Source organism: Neomonachus schauinslandi, chromosome 7 (assembly GCF_002201575.2).
Source record: "Neomonachus schauinslandi chromosome 7, ASM220157v2, whole genome shotgun sequence".
NCBI classification, from domain to species: Eukaryota; Metazoa; Chordata; class Mammalia; order Carnivora; family Phocidae; genus Neomonachus; species Neomonachus schauinslandi.
This window is the reverse complement of record NC_058409.1, coordinates 83,976,482-84,000,440: the sequence shown is the minus strand read 5'-3', so window position 1 is coordinate 84,000,440 and position 23,959 is coordinate 83,976,482. Positions and strand designations below refer to the sequence as shown.

The 23,959-nt window shown below is 37.0% G+C and overlaps 1 protein-coding gene across 1 annotated transcript in view; it reads right to left on the bottom strand.

Annotated features, from left to right (window-relative positions):
• Nucleotides 1–18,776: 18,776 nt before the first annotated feature.
• The window catches only part of WDR36 (WD repeat domain 36), a 35,311-nt gene continuing 30,128 nt past the window's right edge, over nt 18,777–23,959 (bottom strand). Inside the window, exons 20-23 of the mRNA XM_021695753.2 lie at nt 21,962–22,081; nt 21,698–21,779; nt 20,119–20,306; nt 18,777–18,964 (exon numbers count right to left, since the gene is read on the bottom strand). Coding sequence (XP_021551428.2) covers nt 18,815–18,964; nt 20,119–20,306; nt 21,698–21,779; nt 21,962–22,081 — 540 coding nt within the window. The 3' untranslated portion in view covers nt 18,777–18,814. The remainder of the gene's footprint in view (nt 18,965–20,118; nt 20,307–21,697; nt 21,780–21,961; nt 22,082–23,959) is intronic.

The following is a 23,959-nucleotide window of genomic DNA, read 5'->3' as shown; positions in this document are numbered from 1 at the left end:
GCAGAGAGCAGAGAAAGGGGAAGCAAGCTCTTATGTCTTTCTAATAAGAGCACTAATCTCATCATAAGGGTTCCACTCTCCAGACCTAATTATCTCCCAAAGACTCCACTTCCTAATACCATCATGGGGGAGGGGGGGGGAGGGCGGTGGCGTCAGGATTTTAACATATGAATTCAGGGGAACACAAATACTCAGTCCATAACAGATGCTGTAGAATATGGATTAGTTTTAGTAGTGTTTGCGATAGTTAAGGTGCCCAGTTAGTGACAACTGCCTTCAGTTGGCCACATTCCAGGCCAGGGTGTTTTCTTCTATTTTTTATTGAAAGAGTACTTGTCTTTTAGGATTTGTGGTATCCTGATAAAGAATAATTGTTAAGGAAGAAAAAGTTTCCAGACTTGGAAATAAGGCAATAATATTACTTCATCCCTTTTGAAAGCCATATTAGATCACCGTCTAATAAGCCACACTGTCAACAAGGGTCATCTGATGATATAAGAGAAAGTACTTTGACTTATTATTTACTTTTCATTAAGGCACCAATTCTGTAAAGTTGTTTACTTGCAGAAGATTGGTAAGTTGCAACTTTTTTTGTCCAGTAGAGATGAAAGCAATTTCTTTTCAGAAGAAAAGATATCCCAAAATTTGAAGCTTACTGCTCCATAAAACATTAACTATTTTTATATCTAACTTAGGAATTGATTTTATCAGTCTTTCTTTTACTTTCTTTCAATCTCTTATGTTCTCTTTGAACTAGCTTTACTTTCGTTAGTTCCATCATTAATGAGTGAATAATGTATCTTTCACATGTGCTCATCACATACTTGTATGAGAGCTATACTTTCAACTTTTAAAATTATATTTTATCATACCCCACTTTCCCACCCTAATGCAAATTTAAGTTAGGAAAAAGATAAAATTTAGGAAGATAAAAATTTAGGAAGCATAGTATGCTTAAAGATAATATATTTAAAATATCTACTTTCTTCACTAGAAAATTTGACTGGAAAATCAGATAAATCACCCATCCTTCCTTGGATAGGAGTTAGTGAGTAGGAGGAGAAAGGCCAGGAATAAAGATTAAATGTTAGGTCACTGTGGCCACAGGTCAGCAGATCTGATTATCCTACCTCTGGGTGTATGTGCAGTGACCTTCCAGTCTGAAGAAAAGCACAAGCTAGGTTTTTGCCATAATAAATGTAATGATTGCTACCTATATGTTTAGTATCTTAAGTGTATACCAAGCAATAACATGGAATACTTTTTTTTTTTTTTAAGATTTTATTTATTTATTTGACAGAGAGAGAAATAGCAAGAGCAGGAACACAAGCAGGGGGAATGGGAGAGGGAGAAGCAGGCTTCTTGCCGAGCAGGGAGCCCGATGTGGGACTCGATCCCAGGACCCTGGGATCATGACCTGAGCCGAAGGCAGATGCTTAACGACTGAGCCACCCAGGCGCCCAACATGGAATACTTTTATACTGGGCCCTCACAAGAGGCCTCAATCAATTTATATAATGTCAAAAGAAGTACGTTTTATTCAACCTTAACCTCTATCAAAACTCAGAGGTGGTACTCAAACGTGTGTTAAATGAACAAATGACTGAACACAAGATTAAGTACAGGATGCATATTAGGGTAAGGAGGTTGAAGTTTTTGTACAAGCAAAGTAGAGAGTTTAATCAGAGAGCCTAGCAAGTCTCTGTACCAGGGCAGCTAATGGAGTAGTTTCTTGAGAGAATGGTGTCTCTATCAGCTTAGGACTAAAAATAACATCTGGAGTATACTGATTTGGTCCTCCCTTTTGCCTCTGAATTTCATCCAAATTATCCCAATCAATCAGAATGAATATAATTTAAGATCCTTCAATAAAGGAGATGCCACATGTTCTCTTGGAAAAAGAATTCCATGTCCCTCAAACCTTACAGGTGAAAATATGGGGGAGTCTGTTTGAAATCCTCTTTGCTCCAAAACAAACCCAGTCCTATTTTCTGTTCAGAAAAGAAATGAATCTTTGTTAAGGAAGACTCCTCTTTGCAAAATATATGCTCTCCTTACACAATTTTACAAGACATCTACTCCAGTTAAAGGATCTGAATCTTTTTTTTAAAGATTTTATTTGTTTATTCAAGAGAGAGAGATAAAGAGAGAGAGAGAGCTTGAGCAGGTGGAGGGGCAGAGGGAGAAGCAGATTCCCCAATGCACAGGGAGCCCAACACAGGGCTGGATCCCAGGACCCTGGGATCATGATCTGAGCCAAAGGCAGATGCTTAACTGACTGAGCCACTCAGGAACCCCAAGAATGTGAATCCTTTTAAAAATGTAATTTAAACAATCCCAAACTAGCAACAATCAAAATGTCTATAAACTGAGAAATAAACTATAGTAGATTCATATAAAGGAATACTAATTAGCAATAAAGAATTGTGTGATATACACAAAAACATGGATGAATCTCAAGACACTATGTTCAGTGAAAGAAACCAGACACAAAGTAAAGACTGTATGATTCTACATATATAGGAAATCCAAGAATAGGCAACACTACTCTATGGTTAAAGAATCAAAACAGTAGTTGTTTCTAAGGTCTGTGTGTGGAAGAAAGGGGAACAGACTACAAAGGGACAAGAGGTAGCATTCTGGGTGACAGAAATGTTCTATATCTTGTTTTAATAGTTTCATGAATATATACAATTGCCAAAATTGAACTGAGCATTTAATATCTGTGTATTTACATATATGTAAATTAAATTCCAAGAAGAAAACTTAGAAAAGGTCTATCAGACATTGCCAAAAGCCTTGGTAGCACTTTCCATAAATCAAGGACCCTGAAGTTTTAATTGCCTTCTTGAAAGCTGAGAAGATTATAGCTAAACAATCAGTTTCTGACTGGCTACAGTTTTTCTCCTCTGGAAGTAGTGAGGTGCACCAGAAAAGTAGGTGAGTTAGGAAGTCAGTTTCCAAATAATTCCATACACCTAAGTGTGCTGGGCTCTGAAGGAAATCAAAACCAGTGATTAATGAGACGTACCCTCTATTAATTAGCTAGGTTGTTTTTCTGATATACTTCCAAAACAGGTCTAGAGGGCAGTTGGATGGAACTTTTCACAGCTATTCCTATCAAGGTACCAGATCAGTGAGAAGATTCTCCAGTTGATAAGAAAAAATTAATAGGTCACCTTTTTTTAAATTTGTATAAGTACAGATCAATCCCCAAGATGGAGAAAAGGAGCTTTCCAGTAACTAATTAATCCCAGCCAGGACACCCCAGAATTTATGGGATGTACAAAAATACTCTTATTCATTATTAATGACACTGTACCAGTTTCCTTAAGTAGAATAAGCTTTGGAGACAAAAAGACTGTCTAACCACCAACTAGAGTGATCTTGGCCAAACTTCCTCAAATGACTTCACTTCTCAGAGGTAAAGGGAAAATTAAGTAAGACAATTTATTTGGGATAGTCAAGGGATGTCAACAGGTGTAAATCCTGAGATGAAATTCTCTCTCAAATTTTCTCTCAGCAATCTGCATGCCCAACACATAAGCGGAAAAACGACTTTGATTTCCTTTTGAAGAAAACACTTTCTCAGACACGTCACTGAGTCTTCAGTAAGCTATTCCACCATTCTATCAGGCTACTTGCTTCTATGGTATCATAATTACTACGGAAAATATCAAAATCTTTGTAAGCATTAGGGAAGAGAGCCAAACATTTGGATGATTCTTAATTACTTAGATTTTTTTTTTCCTTTTCCTTTAACTTTAGAACTGTATGACTCTTGATTGAAAGGCCCTTTTGAAGGGCCCTTTTGAAGCATGGAAGGGGACAAGTGTAGGGTTGGAGTGGAGAGGGGTGGGGCTGCTTACCTAGTGTGTCCTTGGTGCTACAGCAAGGGCAGAGAAATATATTAGGTGACTGTCAGAGAAGAAAATGGAACATGTTAGCAGACTTGAGACACCATTAAAATGATAGATTCCTAGACTGAATTATCTACCAGCTCCTGTCTGGGCTTTTATACATGTAAGAGCTTGAGGTCTCTGAATATGATCCTCCACTGATATCAAAGCCATGCACATTATGTATGCATCACTCTGGATGAGTTAAATAGCTAAAGAAATGCTCATGGGCTACTGCATCTACACCCAGACAGAAACTCCCCTGGGCTTAATCTATTTTGGCTAATTAGTATGCTGGGCATTTTATCCAGACAACATATGTCAACTTTGATTAGTTTCACAGCTCAAGAGCAGTGATTCTCAGAATGGATAAAGATGGAAGTATCTATGTCACTAATCAAGGACTTGTGAGTATTACTAAAAAGCATCCAGGGCAGAGGAAGCTTTCAATAATCAAATGGACAAGAAGACACACTCTTTGGATGTCAGTCAACCTCCCTCCTCAGTCACACTGGTGCTTCTTTAAAAGTGCCTCATGTACAAAAGGGTCATGGTAGGCTATCTGTCTACTGTTACTGCTGAGTGCTTTGCTTGTGCACAGCAGAGACTACTGCTGAGCCTCCATATACCAGCTAGACACCTGGTGACAGACTGATTACACTGGACCTCTTCTATCATAGGGGGGACAGCATTTTGTCCTCCGAAGGGCAGACTCATATTCTGGATATATGTTTGTGTTCCTTGTCTTTAATACTTCTGCCAGCATCACCATGTATGAACTTATGGAGCACCTTACTCACCACCATGGTATTCCCACAATATTACTGTGGATCAAGAAACTCATGTCATGGCAAACAAAGTACATTAATGGGCTTATGCTTATGGAATTCACTGGTCTTACGTGACCCTGAAACTACAAACAAAAAACAAAACAAAAACTACAGAAAAAAAGGACCTTGAAACTAGACTTGATAGATTGGTAGAACAGCTTACTGAAGTCTCAATTGTGATGCTAATTGAGAAACAATATCCTGAAAGACTGGGTATTATCTTACAGAAGGCAGTATATGCTTTGATTCAACAACCAATACATGGTACTGTTTCTCCCATAACCAGAATGTCTGAATCTGAAAATTAAGTGGTAGAAGTGAGTGTGACTAATCTATCACATTTAATAACTCTTTCTCAGAGTTCCTGCTTCCCTTCCCCTCTAGTTTGAGCAGTTCTTGTTTGGAAGTCTTGGTTCCTAAAGGAGGAATAATACCTTCACCAGAGAACAAATAAAAGGTTCCATGGACTTGGAAGTTGAGACTCTACTTATTTTTTAGGCTCCTTGGGCCACTGAACAAATAGACAAAAGGAGAGAAAGAAGATGCTCTATTATCTGGGTCATTTCTCCTGATTACCACGGGGAAACTGTGTTGCTATTTCCCTGGGGGTGGGAAGACTGGGATTCTCTCCAGTGTCCTGTCAGACTTCACTGGTAAGAGGTTGCAAAAGGGAGACTGCAAAGCTAGTGTGGGAAGACATTCCTTTTCTTGTTTGCTTCCTGTTCTAGCCAGCAGCCCCCTAGCTGCACTTAATCTAGACCAGTAATTCATTCTATAAGCAATGTTTGGTTCTTGTTTGCATATTTTCCAGACTAGGACCTCATAGCATTCAATCAGAGGCACCAGCAACAATTGGCCAATGCTGCCAAGCTGATGTGAGATGTGGTCCTACCTCAGTGTGGCACCTCCTCCAAGTTCCTGAGGCACAAGTACCAGCCAGGCAGCACCACTGTCCTCAGAGTTCTGAATTCCAGATCCATGGGGCAATGGCAGGATGGGATGCTGGACAGGATGCTTGCCTCTCTTCTCTGCTTCTTGGGATAGTGTGTTTTTTTCCTTTTACTTTCATAATTTCTTCTGGGCTTATATTCATTTAAATAAATATTGATGTCAAAGTTTAGTATGGAGGCCCATTTGGAGAAAGGAAGAAAATGAGGTGAAGGAGAAGGCACTGCTTCTGGAGTGAGCCTAACACCCTGGCAGGCCTAATGAAAGCTCCAGGATCCTTGCAGCTTTGCAATGAGGGGTCTGATTTGGTGATTCACTTTCCTCTCTCTTTCATTCAATTCAATTACCTGGAGTAGATAATCACTGAGGAGGTACTCAAGCCATCTTACCCATCAATACTGGGGATTCATAGATGAGTAATAGCCCAGCTCTGTCTGTCCCCACATGACCTGGCAGGGACATGCTTCTCACATGCAAGACTGCAGGAGACAGGATGTGTGCAAGGAACCAACTATGCAGTGTTTTTTAATGTCTGTCACACATTGGCAAACAGAAAGTGCTGATATATTCAGGACACTCATGTATAGTGACAGGTTCCACTTAAAGCTGGAGGCGACCTGCCTAGGAGCATTCCAGATCTCAACACATACCTGGAGACCATTTGCTGAATCACCAGTGGGTCCTGGCACACACCAACTGAAAAGCTATGCATTATTTTACATGAAAACAAACACATATATTATGAAGTGTAAAAAATGCAGTTTCCAAAAAGGTAGGCCAAATTATTTCAAACCTATGACCCCCAGGACACAGATTTATTCTTAACCATGAGGGTATTTCAGCAGAACACCATCTAAGAATGGGAGTCAAACAAAACCCCTCAGACATATAGCACAGGGAGGTGCCCAAGAGACATGCAATCCCACACGGATGATGAAAAAGGGCTTTGATGTGGATGTGGCATTTTCCAAGAGTGAAACTGCATTTTTTTAAACCCTCACTTCAAAGCTGAAAAGACTCCGGAGCTTCCATCAGGCTGCTGTCAGGTGAGGCTTATTCTAGAAGCAATGTTTTCTCCTTTTATACTGGAGACTGGCAGAGAGGGCATTGAGAACGTGGGAATAGGAAAGCCACGGGCAGAGTTGGAAAATTTCAAGTAAGCAGTGTAGTGCCTAAAAATTAGCACATGTTCAGGAAAGGAATAGGTTGAGTATGGTTGTACTGTGGAATGCAAAGGAATAGGCCCAGTATTGTGTTGCATTCTGGACTTGCATGGCAGAATGGGGCAGTACTCAATCCACTGGCAACCAAGGGACTGGAATGTGGACGAGACAGAGCCAGGGATTACAGATATACTTAGACCCAAGCGGTGAGGAGGAGGACCTCTCAAACTGCTGTCTTTTTCTCCAGTCTCTTCCTCTTCCTGCTTTCCTGATACCCCTTCACTTCCTCACTTTAGATACACCTTGCAAATGGTCAAAGAGGTTATAGTTAAGGAGATTAGGTATGAAATGGTTTAAAGCCACTACCACTCATTCCTGTATAGTACAAACCCTTGACTCGGGAGATTAAAGCCTCAAATTTGAGAAAAGTCTGGAGTACAGACATTTTACAGGACTCTTACTGGCAATTCAGTTTTCCATAGCCAATAACTTTCTGGTCACTGATCAGGTGCCAAACGATACCGGTTTGGTTGCTATAATAAGTTTAATGAGAAAAAACACAAAGTACTCTACATTCTATGTTATTTACATTTGATTTCTTCAGGATTCATTTAAAAATGCAGCATTAATTGTTCCCAGAAAGTGATGTGACACGTTTTCTCTCCTTAAAATACGGTATTTCCTTTTCTGTCACTTCTTTAATGGAAAGTAAAATTTATAAATATGCCTTCACTTTTAAAAGTAAACGTTTTTTCTGAATGTAGATATTTTCATGTAGATGATATCTAGAGGTAGCTTTTAATTTAATACAAACCCCTTGAAAATATTCTAAGCCTTCCCTAACACCTTTTTTCTAATATTGGGTCACTCAACATTTCTGGATGAGAGAGAGAGATATAACTAGCTGTGCTTGCCATCAGTTGATTGAAACATCCTTTGAATCCTTAACTTTCACAGGGTGTTGCTACTGACAGATGAGGTGTTGAAAAGGACTCATCAGCACTTTGCCCTCATCCTGAACTAGATCTTCCTCATGCTGAATGAACACGGACTCCAGGAATCAGCAGAGGGCACTCTGACCCAGCCATGGTTGTGGCAATGCTATCATGGGTATTATGGCATGTGTCCAAACTCATCAAGATAGATATACTACATGTGTGCAATTACACCTTAATAAAGCTTTAAAAAACTCCAAATATCCAAGTAGCTACTATGCTCATACTGACTTAATCAGCTGAGTGAGGACCTGAGGGGAACAGGGCAGATGAGAGCAATGAGACCATGTGGTACCAGCCCTTAAAATGGAGAAAGCATGCAATTTAGGAGGCTATTAAAAAGCAAGTTTATAGGGGCAGCTGGGTGGTTCAGTTGGTTAAGTATCTGACTTTTGATCTCAGCTCAGATCTTGATCTCAAGGTCATGACTTCAAGCCTGCCGTTGGGCTCCATGCTGGGCATGGAGCCTAATTTAAAAAAAAAAAAGCAAATTTATGTAAGATAGCAGGGTAACATTCATAGTAGATTTTGTCACAAATGTCATCTATAACTTTAACCTTCTAGGTTATTTTCTAAGAGCCATACTGCAACCAATTCAAGAAGTATTGTATTCATCCATCATAGCTACTCAGCCAGGCTCATAAGGCAGAAAAAGTTGGACTATTTGGACAATTTTAATTCCTTAACATCCATGCACTTTCATGCTAAAATATTTGACCACTGTTAAATTACACACAAAAACAAATTTATTTTGTTTAAATCATATTTAACCCATAACTCAATAAAAATAATCTCTAGTAAACAATGAATAGTGTAAGAGGGTATTTTGGTATTATGAACCAAAAGACAGTGTCCACTGCCAAGGTAACAGCAATGTCTGCCATTTCTTTCCTTCTAACAGCATTCCAGTTTTATGTTTAGATAGTGTCCACTGCTCTCTTTCCCTAGCAGCCCTAGGGGATAAACCATGTCTGATCTAAGTTAATCATTCCTCTTTTTCAGTGACTAGCCAAATGGTAGCAATGTGAGCGAGGTACTTGGCTGGTAGTTGGGGGTTTTTCCAGTTAAAAAAACAAAGCTTCATATGGAGAAATAATTTTGCCTCTCTCCATTTTTTCCTGCTTCGGAAGGTCTGATGAGGTCTGATGTCTACAGTTGTTGGTAGCCATCTTGAGACCACAAACTAAGACATGAGGAACTTTCTTTCATTTCATATTTTTATAAAATTTCATAAAAATGAAATAGAGAAAGCAGGGAAAAACCCTATATCCTTTACAATATTACTGAATAATTCTTGATGTATAAAAAAGATAAGGCCCCCCATCTGTTAAAATCATGGTTAATTGGGATTTTCTGTTAATTAATCCTGAAATTGTTTTTAACTGATAGAGAATTGTTTCTCCTTTTAGGGGAGAGGGTAAGTGTGCTTTTATGTGGATGAAGGTTAATAGTGTATTATTGTTGCTACTGTTATTGTTGCTGGGAATTTAATGTATGGAATAAGGGTATGTGTTGGACAGCCAAGCAGAAGACTATAGGAAGACCTACTTTTGACACCAAATACACTGTAAACACTCTTTCTATGTTTGGAGAATTTCCCACTTAAAATCCCTGCATCCCCAACATAGAACCCAGAACCTCGCTCTCTTGGCTTCCTTTGTGACTTGGGTACAGGCATGAGCCTTAGATAGTTCCCAACTGGATGTACCCTCATGATAATATGAATTATAAGTCGTTGCTATGGAGGAGGTGCTGTGTGTAATTGGTCCCAGTGAAAGACCCCCAGCCTTCAGAGGCACCAGGAACACCCAGCATCCAGGGCCAGTGTTGGCCACACAAGTGATTTGGGATGATCTGGATATCATTCTCAAGCACAAAGGCCACAAAAAATTTGGAAAGATTCTTAATGTTCTTCAATATATCTTCTGCTGAAAATAGCTAAAAATAGCTGAAACTGATTCTAAACACCCAGAGTGATACATTTCATTATATTAACAATTTAAACATTCTTGATTTATCATTTCATTGTCTTAGCCCAAAGTTGGCCATCTGTCTAGTACTGACTGAAATAACAGACCACTGATCCCAACTAACCTGCAGTTGAATATGATCCCAAAACCTGAGAGCTGCCCTGGCCCCACTGGCCCTCTCAGAGGATCTGACAGTAACACTGATTCATATTCCATATCTTGGAACATCAGGTTTTAAGGCATTCTCAGAGATGGGCATTGGGTATTGCATATCCTATACTATATATATAGGCACCTCTTGGTGAAGTTATGTGTTTTGTTTACCTATCAATTAAGGCAGTAATTCTCAATATTTTTGGTCTTGGCACTCCTTCACTCTTAAAAATTACTAAGGACTTCACCAAGCTTTGGTTATACAGATTATATCTATTGATATTTCCTGTATTTGAAATACCGAGATCAAAAAGAGTCAAATAATTTCTTAGTCTTACTATGAAATGATTTTTCATAATACTTTGCTAATCCTCTGAAAGGATTTTGGGAACCCCCAGAGAACACTGGCTCACTCTATGAAAATCATGGAATTAGGTATTTATTGAACACCTGTTGTTTGCCCAACATTGAAACGGACTCTGTAGCAAATTTGGAAGTTCATCCGAGGGCACAAGCATAGGAAGAGCCATCAGAATGTGACTGCCATATCCGCAGAAGAGGAGGAAACTAGCCACTTTGAAGATGAGGAAAAAATAGTGAGAGATACTTTCCTATATGATCTAAATTTATCCTAAGTGACTCCAGGCAGTGCTATTTGTCTAGAGGTTTTGCTATATAAGAACTATTTAAAAAAAAAAAAGACTTTTGTTTCAAAAAAAAGAATAACTTTTCTTACAAATTAGTATTTTTTTAAAGATGAAATTGGTTTCAAGTGATACAAGGTGTGGTATATTTGTTGAGTGATTGTCATTTCCCAGCAGGAAGGGGAATGGTAATTTCCTTCTTTGAGCTCTGGTAAAGGGTAAAGAGATAAGCTAATGTCTCTCTTTGACATTTAGTTCATCTGGAATCAAGTGGATTATTTGTTTATTGCTGAAGGAGAGTGAAGCTCTCCACCCCAATATTCCTCTTGCTTTCTGGGAAACCCCATGCCATTTAGGTAAGGATCTCTTCTGCCAAGAGCTGCCCTTCCCACCACTTCCTGGAGGAGCTCCAGGCTCAGCCAAGCACCAGATGAGTCAGTGCCACTTCCTTAGGTCTCCTAACTCCAGCTAACGTCAGCCACGTGAGAGAAGACAGGACCTGGAGACCATCAAAAAGCCAATGCCAGGGATTCAAGTAAGTGTGATCAGGTCAAGTGGTACCCGGAGGTTTGTGAGAAGGTGAAACTTTGTTTAGGCAGCAAACATAATCGTAGTTTCCAGAGGTCACTTTCCGGAAGGAAGTGAAATTCTGGCCAGCTACATAGGATATATGTACATAATAGTATGTATGCATGTATGGATGGAAGGATAGTAAGATATATGTAAATTTTATTTGAAAAATTAAATGAAGAGTAAAAAAAGAGTAAAAAAAAAAAACTACTAAAGAGCACTGAAATGTATACATAACAAAACCGAGAATCAACAGTTGTTAACATTTTATCCTGTTTTGCTTAATTTTAAATAAAACACACAATACAATGCAGAAAAGTACAAGGGCCAATGGCTTCCACACATCCCCAAAGGTAATAGCTAGCATGCATTTAGCCACCCTGATTTTCCTCTGCCTTTTTCATTTCCCCGTGGTCTCTGAATTTTGTCTCTCTCTGTGCACCTGCCACTCACCTTTCTTTCAAGATCCATGGCAGTTGTCCTCTCCTCCATGCAACCTTCCCTGGCTCCAGAAAGGCAGATGTTGGGCAGCCTTTCCTCCTGTATGGCTCATCTCCTGGAGTTGGGGGTCAGGCACCTTGTCTGATTTGCATTGGTATCTCCAACATCTTGTTGATCTCCACACAGAATTACTGAATGAACCAGTGAGGAGACGGAATGAGATGGTTTGAGAGAGAGACACATACGTCTATTTCCTCACCCCTTACAGTCCCGGCTTGTCCCCAGTGCCCTTTACCTTACTTACCCCATCTCCTTGTCACTGTAGCAATAGGCATGAGCAACTCATTCTGTCCTCTGCCCCTACATTCCCATCGGGTCAGACTGTGTCCAGTTTGCCAAGAGAGAATACTGGCATTCAGCCCCTTGGCGAACTGCCCTCGGATCCATGAGCTGTGGCTAACAAGCAGCACAAGCCTGATTTCTCGTCTTCGTTTCCCTGAATCTGGCCATCTAGTACCAACCAGTTTCCTCCACAATAAATTGGTGATGTCTTCCAAGAAAAAAGGTAAGTTTTTTTTCTTCCTATTTTATCTCTTCATATGCACTGTTATAAATCCTTTAAAACGAGAACGACGGCAAAAAGCATGCAGGCGTTCTCTCATACCGTACTTCCCCCACCGCCACGCACGTAAGTGTACGTGGACATTCAGAAGCTACTTGAGAGCTTCTGTCCGCATGCGCCCTCACGCACGGGCGCACGCACGCGCGCACACGCACACACACGCACGTTCCTTATTTGAAACAGAAACTCATGGCGACACGTTTTACTGTGTGATGGTTTAGAAACAATTTCTCTTTCATCTTTGTTCTAAAAGAGAGCAAAGGCAAAAGGGGCATGCGAAATCATGTAAACAAATGATGAGCTAAAATAAAGGACCAGAGTCCTTGTATGTTTTCTTTTTAAGCATTTCAAGAGCATAATACAGCACCTGAGCTGGAGTATGGGCTAAGTATCTGATGAGACAGAACGAATGAATTAATGAAGGAAGGAGCGCAACACCGTTCTTGATGGGGAAGCCGTCACCTTTTGGTATAATATACCTTTTAAGGCGAATCCAGCCTGGGCAACCACTCATTTGCCACTCATTCGCCCACTGGGCTTGCACAATATTTGCGCTGGAGAGCAGGGTGTGACCAGGAGTGAGGAATCATGCGCCAAAGTTCTAAGGCAAGATGTGAGACTTGGAAAGTTCACATGGGGACGAAGAGCCAAAATAAATGAGTTGTAAAGACTGGAACTGAGTCAGAGATAGTGGGAAAAACTTAAATGGTAGCAAAAAAAACTAGCCAACCAAAAGCAACCCTGATTTGAAATACCCTTTCCTGGCCATAATGGCAAATAAATGATATTCCTAAAAATTATTTGTCTAGTATTTATACTACTTATTTTTTCCCCAGTGAACATTAAGTCATTGTTATCTACATATCTGTGGTCCAAATAAATCACTTTTTAAAAAATGGAGGTGAAAACTAAATATTGAATATTTTATGTACCACTTCACGGCATTTAGTAGAATTCAGTTGGATAATTGGAATTGGGAAATTGAGCATACAGTACAGACACTGAAAAAAATCCCCATAATTTTTTACATAATATTAAATATCATCCATAAACTCTCATACCCTGTACTTGGAGTGGGGGGAGGGGTACAAAATCAGCAAATAAGTCTCTGTCCCACATTAGCTTAGGCTTTTCTGAACAGTGGTATTTTATGTTCAAATATTATTTGTTTCCTCTTAGTGCTTCAACCCACTCCCTTCTCCTTTCCAAGGTGGCATGTGGGTAAAGGGAAAGCCATCTGTGTTGCCAGATCCTCCCCTCCCCTTCTCTCCTCCCACCATCTTCACCCTACTTAGCCTGTGCCCTCAATCTCAGCCAGTCTTCCAACTGGGCCCTGAACTAGGATGGTGCTGCTATACACTCTGCTATGGGGTCACAGCTCACTCTGTCACAGTGGCTCTACAGTGAGCCATTTGGCACCATACTCTCAACTCTGTGCCTCATTTCCCCTCAGGAAGCAGATGGAAACTTCCAGACCCTCCAGATGTCACCCAGTCATGGAAACCTGTGTGAGCTTTCACAAGTCTCTCCCTCTGCCTATGTCACTATACAGTCACCCCTTGACTATGGTTCAAAGTTTAAGTAGGCTATTTCAGGGTTCATATAATCACTTTTTAATTAGTTTAAGGGGAAAACATGTAAATTCAGAGCTGTATTACCTCTAAGTTTTGATCACTTACATTCCTAGCACAAATAAAATTCTAGCACATAGTAGATCCTCAACAAGTATCTTATGAGTCAGGGGAATGAGTAGAGATCTTGACTATACAGTTGGCCAATAATGACAGCAAAATAGAGATCTAGAGAGACTGACCAATTCTTGAGAAATCTGTGGATATAGGAGTAGGTAAAGCCAATATTATCCCTGGACTTTGTAGACACTCATGTAGGAGTTGGATTTCTGTCATTTGCAACCAAACGATTAATAAAAAAGCATAACCCTAACATAACTTACACTAATAAATCTTAAAATATAGATTGAAGTCATGATTTGTAAGGAAAATATAATTTACCAATATTGGCTTGAGAAGAGACAGAAAATCTAATTAATTCAGTAACCATAGGAAAAAACTAAATAGCAAAAAATCTCAATAAAGACTTTGTGCAAGACTTTTTTCTCCCTTCGATTAAGAAAGTTTTTAAAAAAATATCAAGGATAGAGGCACCTGAGCCTGATGGGTATAAAGACTAAAAAAAAAAAAAAATATCAAGGATAGATAACTCTATGAAACAGAAAAAAATGCAGTTTCATCTTACTTATAAACAGTTCTATCCCAAGAATAAAAATGACTTAATATTACAAATCTTTGAATAAAATTCACTAAATTATACCAATTAAAGCAGATACTGATCCTCCAATATATGCTGAAAAATCACCTAATAAAATTTCATACTTTCTAGTTTAATTTTTTTAAGTATTTTTTTTTTTAAGATTTTATTTTTCAGAGAAAGAGAGAGCACAGCAGGGGAAGCAGTAGGCAGAGAAAGAAGCAGGCTTCCTGCTTAGCAAGGAGCCCAATGTTGGACCCGACCCCAGGACCCTGGGATCATGACCTGAGGTGAAGGCAAACGCTTAACTGACTGAGCCTCCCAGGTGCCCCTCTAGTTTAATTTTTTTAAGTAGAAAATTAGTAAGATAGAATTTAACAAAGGATATCTACCAGAAATTCAGAGCATATGTTATCCTTAAAGGTGGAACATTAAGAGCATTTTCACTGAAGTCTGTAGCAAAGCAAATACTTGTTACACATTGCTAGTATTCAACATTCTGTGCCAGACCATAGCTAAAGCAATCCTAAACAATTAAATAAAACATGAATATTGTATAGGAAATAAAGTCTCACCAACTGCCAAAGATGGGCTTCTTTTGGATTTTTTAAGTAAGAATATGTTAAACAAACTTTTAAGTGTTCTACAGCATAACACATTAGCATATAAAAACCAAATTGCTTTTACCATGACAGCAATGACCAATTATAAAATACATTAGAAAAAAGGTGTATTTCACTGTATCAACAAAAATTAAATGCCCAGAAATAAATGTCAAAAAATGTATGATGATATAAAGAAATCTTATGAAACCAAGCCCACAAAAGCTCTGGTTTAATGAAGACATACATTGTTCCTGAAGAGAAATACCATTGTAAATCTCTCCAAATCCTATGAATTTAGCACAACCAAAAACATAACTTCAAGATATGTTCACCAATAGTCAAGAAATTTTGGGGGAAAACATTAGGAAGGCGTTACTTCCACCAAATCTGACAACACACCAGAAAACTAGAGTCAAAGCAATATATTGTTTATTTGGGATATCAAATACCTCAATTAAAGAATTTATCACATAATAAAACAGCATTTCAAATCAGTGAGGAAAGAGTGGACTTCAATAAATGGTTTTTGAACTTTTCAGTAAAAGTAGCTCTAGGGGCGCCTGGGTGGCTCAGTTGGTTAAGCGACTGCCTTCGGCTCAGATCATGATCCTGGAGTCCCGGGATCGAGTCCCACATCGGGCTCCCTACTCAGCAGGGAGTCTGCTTCTCCCTCTGACCCTCCTCCCTCTCATGCTCTCTGTCTCATTCTCTCTCTCGCAAATAAATAAAATCTTAAAAAAAAAAAAAAAGTAGCTCTATACCTTACTCTTCACAAAAATCAATTCTCAATGAAGATCTGGCTGGATGCATACATGATAAATGTCTTAGAATAAGGAATATACTTCATATTTTGAAATGAGTCATAAAAATTTACCAACTTAAATACAGAAATATAAAATATTTAAAAAAAGACACCGTATGTCAAATTAAATACAAGTGACTGAGTAAACATTGGTAACAGGCATAGAAGACTAATATCTATATGAAAAACTCCTAACAAAAATGAAATAGACAAATCATTCAACAGAAAAATGAGCCATTGGGAAAAGGCAATTCACACAAATATAAAAACGGTCTAAAATAAACATATGAAAAGATGCCCATTGTTACTAGTGCCAGAGTTTTTAATTAACACAAAATAACATTTTTTCATTCATTAAAAAATCTAGTATCAAATGTCCTTAATGTTATGGGGAATGGGTACTCATTCATCACTGAGAAACTGTAAGTTGATAATAGCCATTTTGGAAGCCAACTGAACTATCTTTTTATAACTGCCTAACTCTGGTCCAACAATTCAAAACCTAAGTATATACAACAGAGAAGTCCTTATATGCACATAAAGAGTCATACAGGATGATGTTCTTTCAGCATTGTTTGTAATTGGGGGAAAAAGGAAACTCCCTTAAGAGTCCATTTTAGGGTAAATGTTTAGATTATGGAATGATTTTTTTGTTTTGTTTTTTACAAAAGTAAAGAGATTAGGTGTAATTATACTGAAATAAGCCAAGTAGAAAAGTTGAGGAATGATATGCATATATTTATGTAAAAATTAGAACTATACATTTTATTTCCTGTGCTTATATATAATATGTATATATATTCATGGACAAAGGTCTAGGTAGAAAGTTAACAATTGGTACTTATAGGGAGGGTATTAGGATTGAAGGTGATTGCCAAAAATAGGTTTATCTCTGATGTTTTTACAAGTAAAATGTAGTCATATACTAAATTTGTAATTTCAAATGTAAAGAAAAAGCAGTATGCAGAAAATGATACATTTTAAGAAAAATATACACACAAAATTATTCTTTGTATTTCTTTTTTTCTTCCTTCTGTGATGTAAACATACAGGAGAGGCTCTGGAAGATTACCTGCCAAAATGATGCGAATAGTATACAGGTATCTCCAATAGAAACAGTACATTCAACTCCTATATTCTCATTTGAGAGAGGAAAATTCAAGATTTATAAAAACTATACAGCATCAGTTTAGAGCTCTTATTATTTTGTTTAGTTATTTATTAACATTCACATGGTATATGATTAGATACTGAAATTTTGCCATATCTTTAGAATGTAGTATTTGGGGCAGAGGGGAATACAATTTTTAAAGTTAGACTTAAAGTCATTAGCATTTCAGTCAATAGTTAAATTTATACACACTTCTAAAAGAAGACAAAACCAGATTGGCTATTTCTTTAGTAGTTTACTAATTCTACCTTATACCACTAAACAAAAATGCTTATTTAAAGTTATCTGACGACTGTTCTTTCTGGAGATTATTCTGTAACCTTAATTCTAATGAGAATGATATTGGCATTCATACACAACCAGCTACATTTTATGAATAACACTACTTTTGAATGTATAAACTAAAAATTGTTTTTAGAGGACTGTGCTCTTAGAATTTTTTTTAACGTAGATTAAACTCTACAAATATTACCATACCCATTATCAATATGGCTTCCAATTATTAAATAAATTGTCTGTACCAATACGGTTTTTCACACCTCTACAGAGTAAAGAGAACACCAAAGCAGTCATATCACATCGTATCCTAAAGACCTATCACGTAAGTGACAATTATCCCCTTTTTTCTGCTCCTACTTAGGAACGTATTTGCATTTGAGATAGCAGTAATCCCACCATAAAGTCCTCTATCAACCTCTCATATTGAGGGTTCTTCAGTTAACGGATACAAAGACTGGAAGTTCATTCACTCATTTGTGACCTTAGCTACACCCTTGAAAGACTTTTTTTAGTAGCAAGGAAAGAGGACACAAACAGGAGGCAAAGTAGCTTCCATGATGACCTCCCAGCACTTTTCCAGGTAGCGGAATTGCTTACTTTTAATTCATGTATTGCTGAAGTCCCAAATCATGAAAATAATAAGAGAAACTGCCAGAGCTATCTGGTTTCACAGTGGTTAGGAGAGAAAAGTTTATAGGCAGTAGTTTCTTCCAAATAAAAAGGTCATCAGTAAGGAAGAAACACTTTGAAGGATATCTTCAGTGGAATTTGGAATTTCCCTCCCCTATCCTAGGTACCTACTCAACTGTCTTCTATAGCAATTTGGCTTGTGAAAGTGCCTCTCACCTTCCTTATAAAAGAACAAGTTCCTTTAGAAAGGCTCCAATGGAGAGAACACTAGGGTGGTGTTATAAACCTAATCTGTCACTGAGATCCCAAAATGACCTTAGCAACTTCCTCTTCTGCATTACAAGAGGGCTGCACTAATGTCTGAGTCAATGATCTAAGCTCTAAGAGTCAATGATCCATGTTTTCATCACAGGCTACCAAGGAAGGAAACATACGTTTTTACTTCATATCATGAAGGCACTTTTATAACTCTATCACACATCAGTTTTGTCTTCAATTCATCAATATTTTACATGAAACACCTAACATCTCTTACGTTTACAGGTATTCAAAAAATAGGAGCTGATGACAACAGTTCAATCATATACAAGTAACTGATGTGAAGAGACTCAGAAAATAAGTCATTTGAGTAGATTCTATAAATCTTTAAAACAAAAAGCAGGTATAATTTTATTTCAAGAAAATATTTAGCATTTAAAGTGAAGTATGACTACTAATTAGCAGCGCTGGCATTTATTTTCTTTTCACAGTGAAACTTGGAAAACAAGGTATGAGTTAAACTGAACCCATTTAATATAAAAGTCTTTAGTCACTTAAATTTATTTTTATAACAAAGCACTTTTTATATAATTTAAAATACATATGCTTTGATTGAAGAGTGACTGTAAATGGATCCAGTTTTCTTCCACCTGTGATGACAACTTCGTCATTTCTTCTAGAAGTACTGGCTCTGAAGGAAGCATTTTAAGGTGTAACTGAAAAGAAAAAATTATAATATTTAAGAAAATTAAAATTTTGTTTATTCTAGATTCAACCTTCCTACCAAGGAACATCATAAGATACTATTCTGAATATTTTTTCCTTAGATGCTGGTTTATTACCAGTTCCCATTTCCCTCTTCTCTATCAAACTTTCTTATGAGTTCCTTTATGGTACTGTCTGTCTCTCCCTTAGTAGAACTGAAGTTGTCATCACTCTCCTCCACCTAAGGATATCCCTGAAACAAGTCTCGAAACAAGGTCCTAGTTCTAACACTAACTCCATATTTCTGTGCTTTAGGTTTCTCCTTTCACTGGAACCCACTGGTAATGAATGACTGATGGCTCTCTGCTTTAACTCCTAAGGATTAAAGTAAATTTATATTCAGGAACTATAGTTGGTAAATTTGGGAAAGGATACAGAAAAAATTTGTAGCATTTCTATTTTTTTCATCCTACATGCTACCATCTAAATATCTACTTATAAAATAATTTTAAATAATTAGATCAAGTAAAAACTCATTGTATATATTAATGGGCTAGAGGAAGTATCCTGTCTGTTAACACTAAAAGTCAGCATCATCTACTTCCTTCAATATAATATAATACTGAAATAAACATGAATTCTCCATTATGTTAGTCATAAAAAGAACTGTTCTTGCTAAATCACTAGAAACCCCTTCAGCCAGAATAGAAGTATTTTGATTCCAGCAGCAGAAAAAAACAAAAGCAAAAAATAAACATGAAACCTAAGTTTCTCTTCATGATCACTGCCAAAATATAATGACTTAAAAAAGTTAATAGTTTAGTATACTGAATCAAATGGATGATGCAGAAAAGTCAGGGGGATGAGTCAAAATTGTGCTGAGTAAAGGAAAAGACTACAAAGCTGTAGTGTTCAACTGTCCAATACAATAATCACTAGGTAAAGAAGGCTATTTAAATTTAAATTAATTAAATTTCTGTAAAATAAGAAATCCAGTTTCTCAATCACATTAGCCACATTTCTCAGTGCTCAGTAGCCAAATGTGTCAAGTGGCTGCCACATTAGACCGTGCAGATAGAACACTGCCACTTTTGCAAAAATTCTATCAGACAACACTACCCTAGGGGAAGGCAAGCTGAGAAGTATCATCTTACATTAGACTTACCTTTAGAAACAATGCAAGATATGCCTGGGCTAACTCAAAATCACGCTTCCTGTCCAACATCATCTCGATCATTTTTAAGAAGCTCTGCATAACTTCTACAGATCCACCACAATCAGGAGACAGGCTTTGCAGCTCTGTTTCAATTCCTGATGGGCCTAATTCTTTCAGAAGGTTAAGAGCAGCTTCATCTGCATTAAGTTTTAAGAAGAATCCAGTCATTACCTACAATCACTTCACTTAGGAAACTATAGTTTTATTTCATACCCAAGCAACATACATTTAAATTACACAGGAAATTCTTCCTGTGGCTTTATTTTTTCCTGTTAAGTAGTAAAATGAACCCCAAATTAAGTAACAATCAGTACAAATTATGACAGCAATACAATAAAAAGTACTAAGAGCACTAAAATTTTTGCATTTAAGTTTTTTTTTTTCCTACTGCTCAAGCTGTTAAAATCTAATGCCTAATGACAGACACTTCAAGATGGTCTTACATCAATCAGAACAAATCCAAATATAAGAAGGCTGTAAGGTACATAAATTATTAAGAGTAGTTGCACTGAGAACAGGATGAGGTGGAGGAATTTATTTTCCTTTCCTTTTTATTATAAAAGTTTTTAAACTACCATATGATTATTAAGAAACACTAACAATACAGAAACATATAAGAAGGGGAAAGATTCCACCTTATTCTTACCCATCCCAAATTTACTCCTTTTCTCTAGAAATAAGCATTTTTGTTTTATATGCATCCTACGAATACATATTCTATACACTTACAGCTATTCTATAACAAGTATTTGATATTACAGTGGTAATGACTATGCTTTTAGCTTTTAGAAAAGAAATAACACCAATGACAAAACTCTAATAAATTTTATTCTTTGTCCTTTAGTCTATACTAAATAAGAGTGCTTTTCTTCTTTGTCCCTCCAGAAATATAACAAGTTACTCCTTTATGATCTTGCTATTCTTTAGTCATCTACAATGGCCCGTCAGTACCATTATTTGACTTTTGCCAAGGTGGACTCAAGTGATGGCAGTATAAAAACAGAAGCATTTGGATCCAAAAAACAAGAGTATAAATCAAACAGGAGAGTGACTGTGATTTTATTAATTGCTTTTAGCTCTTATTGTTTATCATTATTAGCTGTAGACTGTAGCTTTCAAAATTTTAATCTATTAACAATAAATACATTTTAAAATTGCTTAATGGGTAACTTGGGAATATCTAAAAATCACCAAAGACAAAAGTCTCTGCTCTATTATAAACTGTATATGTAAATAAAAACAAAAGAAAGGGACGGGGGGTCGCGGGACACACACTAATTTTCCATATAGAAAATGTGAAATGTTCTCAAAAGGTTATTATAATATTAATACTCATCCAAGTTTAGTGTCACTCATTTAACATAATACAAAAGCTAAAATTATTTCACATTAAAATCAAATTTAATCCTAAAAGTTTTCTATCTTCTTTCAGCTACTGAAAAATCTGCTAATATTTCGTTCAATTTCTCTTCATATAAAGTACAATATATTGATGATACTTGGTAAAAGATTTTATAATTTAACTTACACTTATTATTTACCAGTCCTTCTTCAAGTTTCAAGCAGAAATCTGATTTTTGAGCCAAAATTCCAAGATTTACCACTTTAGACTTAAACAAAAACAAATATACATTATTCTAAGAATACAAGTGTAACAAAAAAATCATAGCTTATAATTAAGAGCTGTCATTAATTTACTCTGTATCTGTAAAACTAGGTCTTGACAAAGAACTACAAATGCAGAACACAAAACACACCCTATATACTTAGAATGCTCCAATTTGATTTTTACCTGATGGGGATCATTATTTTGCTCAGGTGCAGCATATCTGGGTACAAGGCCAGGAACCGTTGGAATAAAAAATGGTGCTGATTTGGGTACTTTGGGTGGTTCCTTTGGTTTATTCTTTTTCTGATTAAGAGAAAATGAGAAAGGGAAAAAGACTAATAAGTAATTACCTTGCCAATAGTTTCTAATATTTAATTCCAAATCAATTTTAAAACAAAGTGCAAAAAGTAAAAAGAAACAAAACTCTCAAATTTGAATGCCAAAATAAAATGCCAACTGACGAATATTACAGGTATCTTTAAACTGGGCTTCTCAAGGCAAACCTCCAGTACCCTTGCTAATAAGGTAGAATAAAAATGACAAGGGTTCAGGAGAAGCTCTAAGAGCTGTCATTTTCCTCAAACATGATTTACATAATATTTAGGTAAAGAAGTAGCAAGTAATTTTGAACTTTACAACCTTTTTCGCAAAATGGGCTAGAAAACAAAACTTAGATAAATGCTCAACAATTTCTTACATTTTTTTTTTCCTCCAAAAAAAATTTGGAGCCAGAGGTAGACTTTGCCATTAGAAATAATTTGGTGAAATTTTCTTGTGAAGAATAGCCCTGATTCTTCTATTTCGTTGGAATTTCTATTGATTTTTCCTTAGTACGTTTTGTCTTTAAAGAGCAAGAGAACACTATTGCTCATTTATAAAATATTTCAAGGGTTAGTAAAATTCTATCAGGAAAACCTCCATTGGAATTCCTACTGACAGAATTTACTTTTGGTGACCACACGCTACACATCACTACCTCAGGAGCATCTGATGAAAGAGCCTTTCTACGGTAAACTGCCTAATAAAGGAGTCTCACAATTTTACCTTACACTATTCCTCTTCCATTCTTTAGGAGCTATCCTACAAGAGAGATTCGTTTTTTTGAAAGAAAACCAAGGATACTTGTGGCCTTATGGAGGCACAGCAAAAAAGAAAGTTAGTACATGAAAGCAGGACAAGGTACTGCCAACTGCAGCGTAAGCACTGCCCTTCTTGGGGAAGGGTGGACTGCAGTAAGAGTCAGTTACCCTTCTAACTCACTGTTCTTGAGTTAGAAGGGAGAGAGTCACTGAGTTGTAGATAAGAACAGAAGGCTTTTTGCAGGTGCTCCACAGGGTTCTGGAAATGGTCTAATCTATTACACAAGGAAAACCAAAAGGAGAAAAGTTACCCACAGGACAAATATAGAAATTCTAACTTCTTTCAGTAAGAAATAAAAATATTGGAGATGTTGGCATATTTCTTCCATAAAGATCATTCACTCAGGTTTCTAAATAAGTTTTCATGCAGGAGAAAACTGTAACTAAGCAAGGAATAGAGCAGTCCAAAACCTTAGCTCAATTAATTGGGCATTATTCTGACTGCTCCCTTCACACTGATCTACTTGGCCTTTTTAATGCATTGCTTTTAAAGCTATCCCATAAAGTATTGCCTTTATAGCTGACACACTGGACAACGTGATAGAGAGATTTCACAACTGTGTTACTACACAACATACGTTAAAGCTAACGTCTAATCTCTCAAAAAGTGATCAAGTAAAAAGAAGCATATTTAACTTTTGAGAAGAAAATTAACATGTGAAAACTCTTTCCTTACCCAAGACACACATATCTTTTCTGGTGCTAAGTAATCAGTTACAAAAACACCACATCTTGTCATAGTTATCTATGTCACTTCTTACACATTTTATGCCTGGCCTAGAATGTGACTTAGTACGCAAATAACCTTTAGTGAATGTGAATATACATATATCTAACCAATCAAGTTTCATAAAACAACACTTACCCTTATTATCAGAGGATAATCTTTGAAGTTTTCTACTCTATTCCTTTCAATTACTTTTGCTACTCACAAATGGGGGTCATAAAATATGCTTTGAAAAACACTAATTTATGCCATAATTATCCATTTTTCATGTAAAATTGTAAATTCCTCAAGGACAAAGGAGCTAGTTTTTTTTTT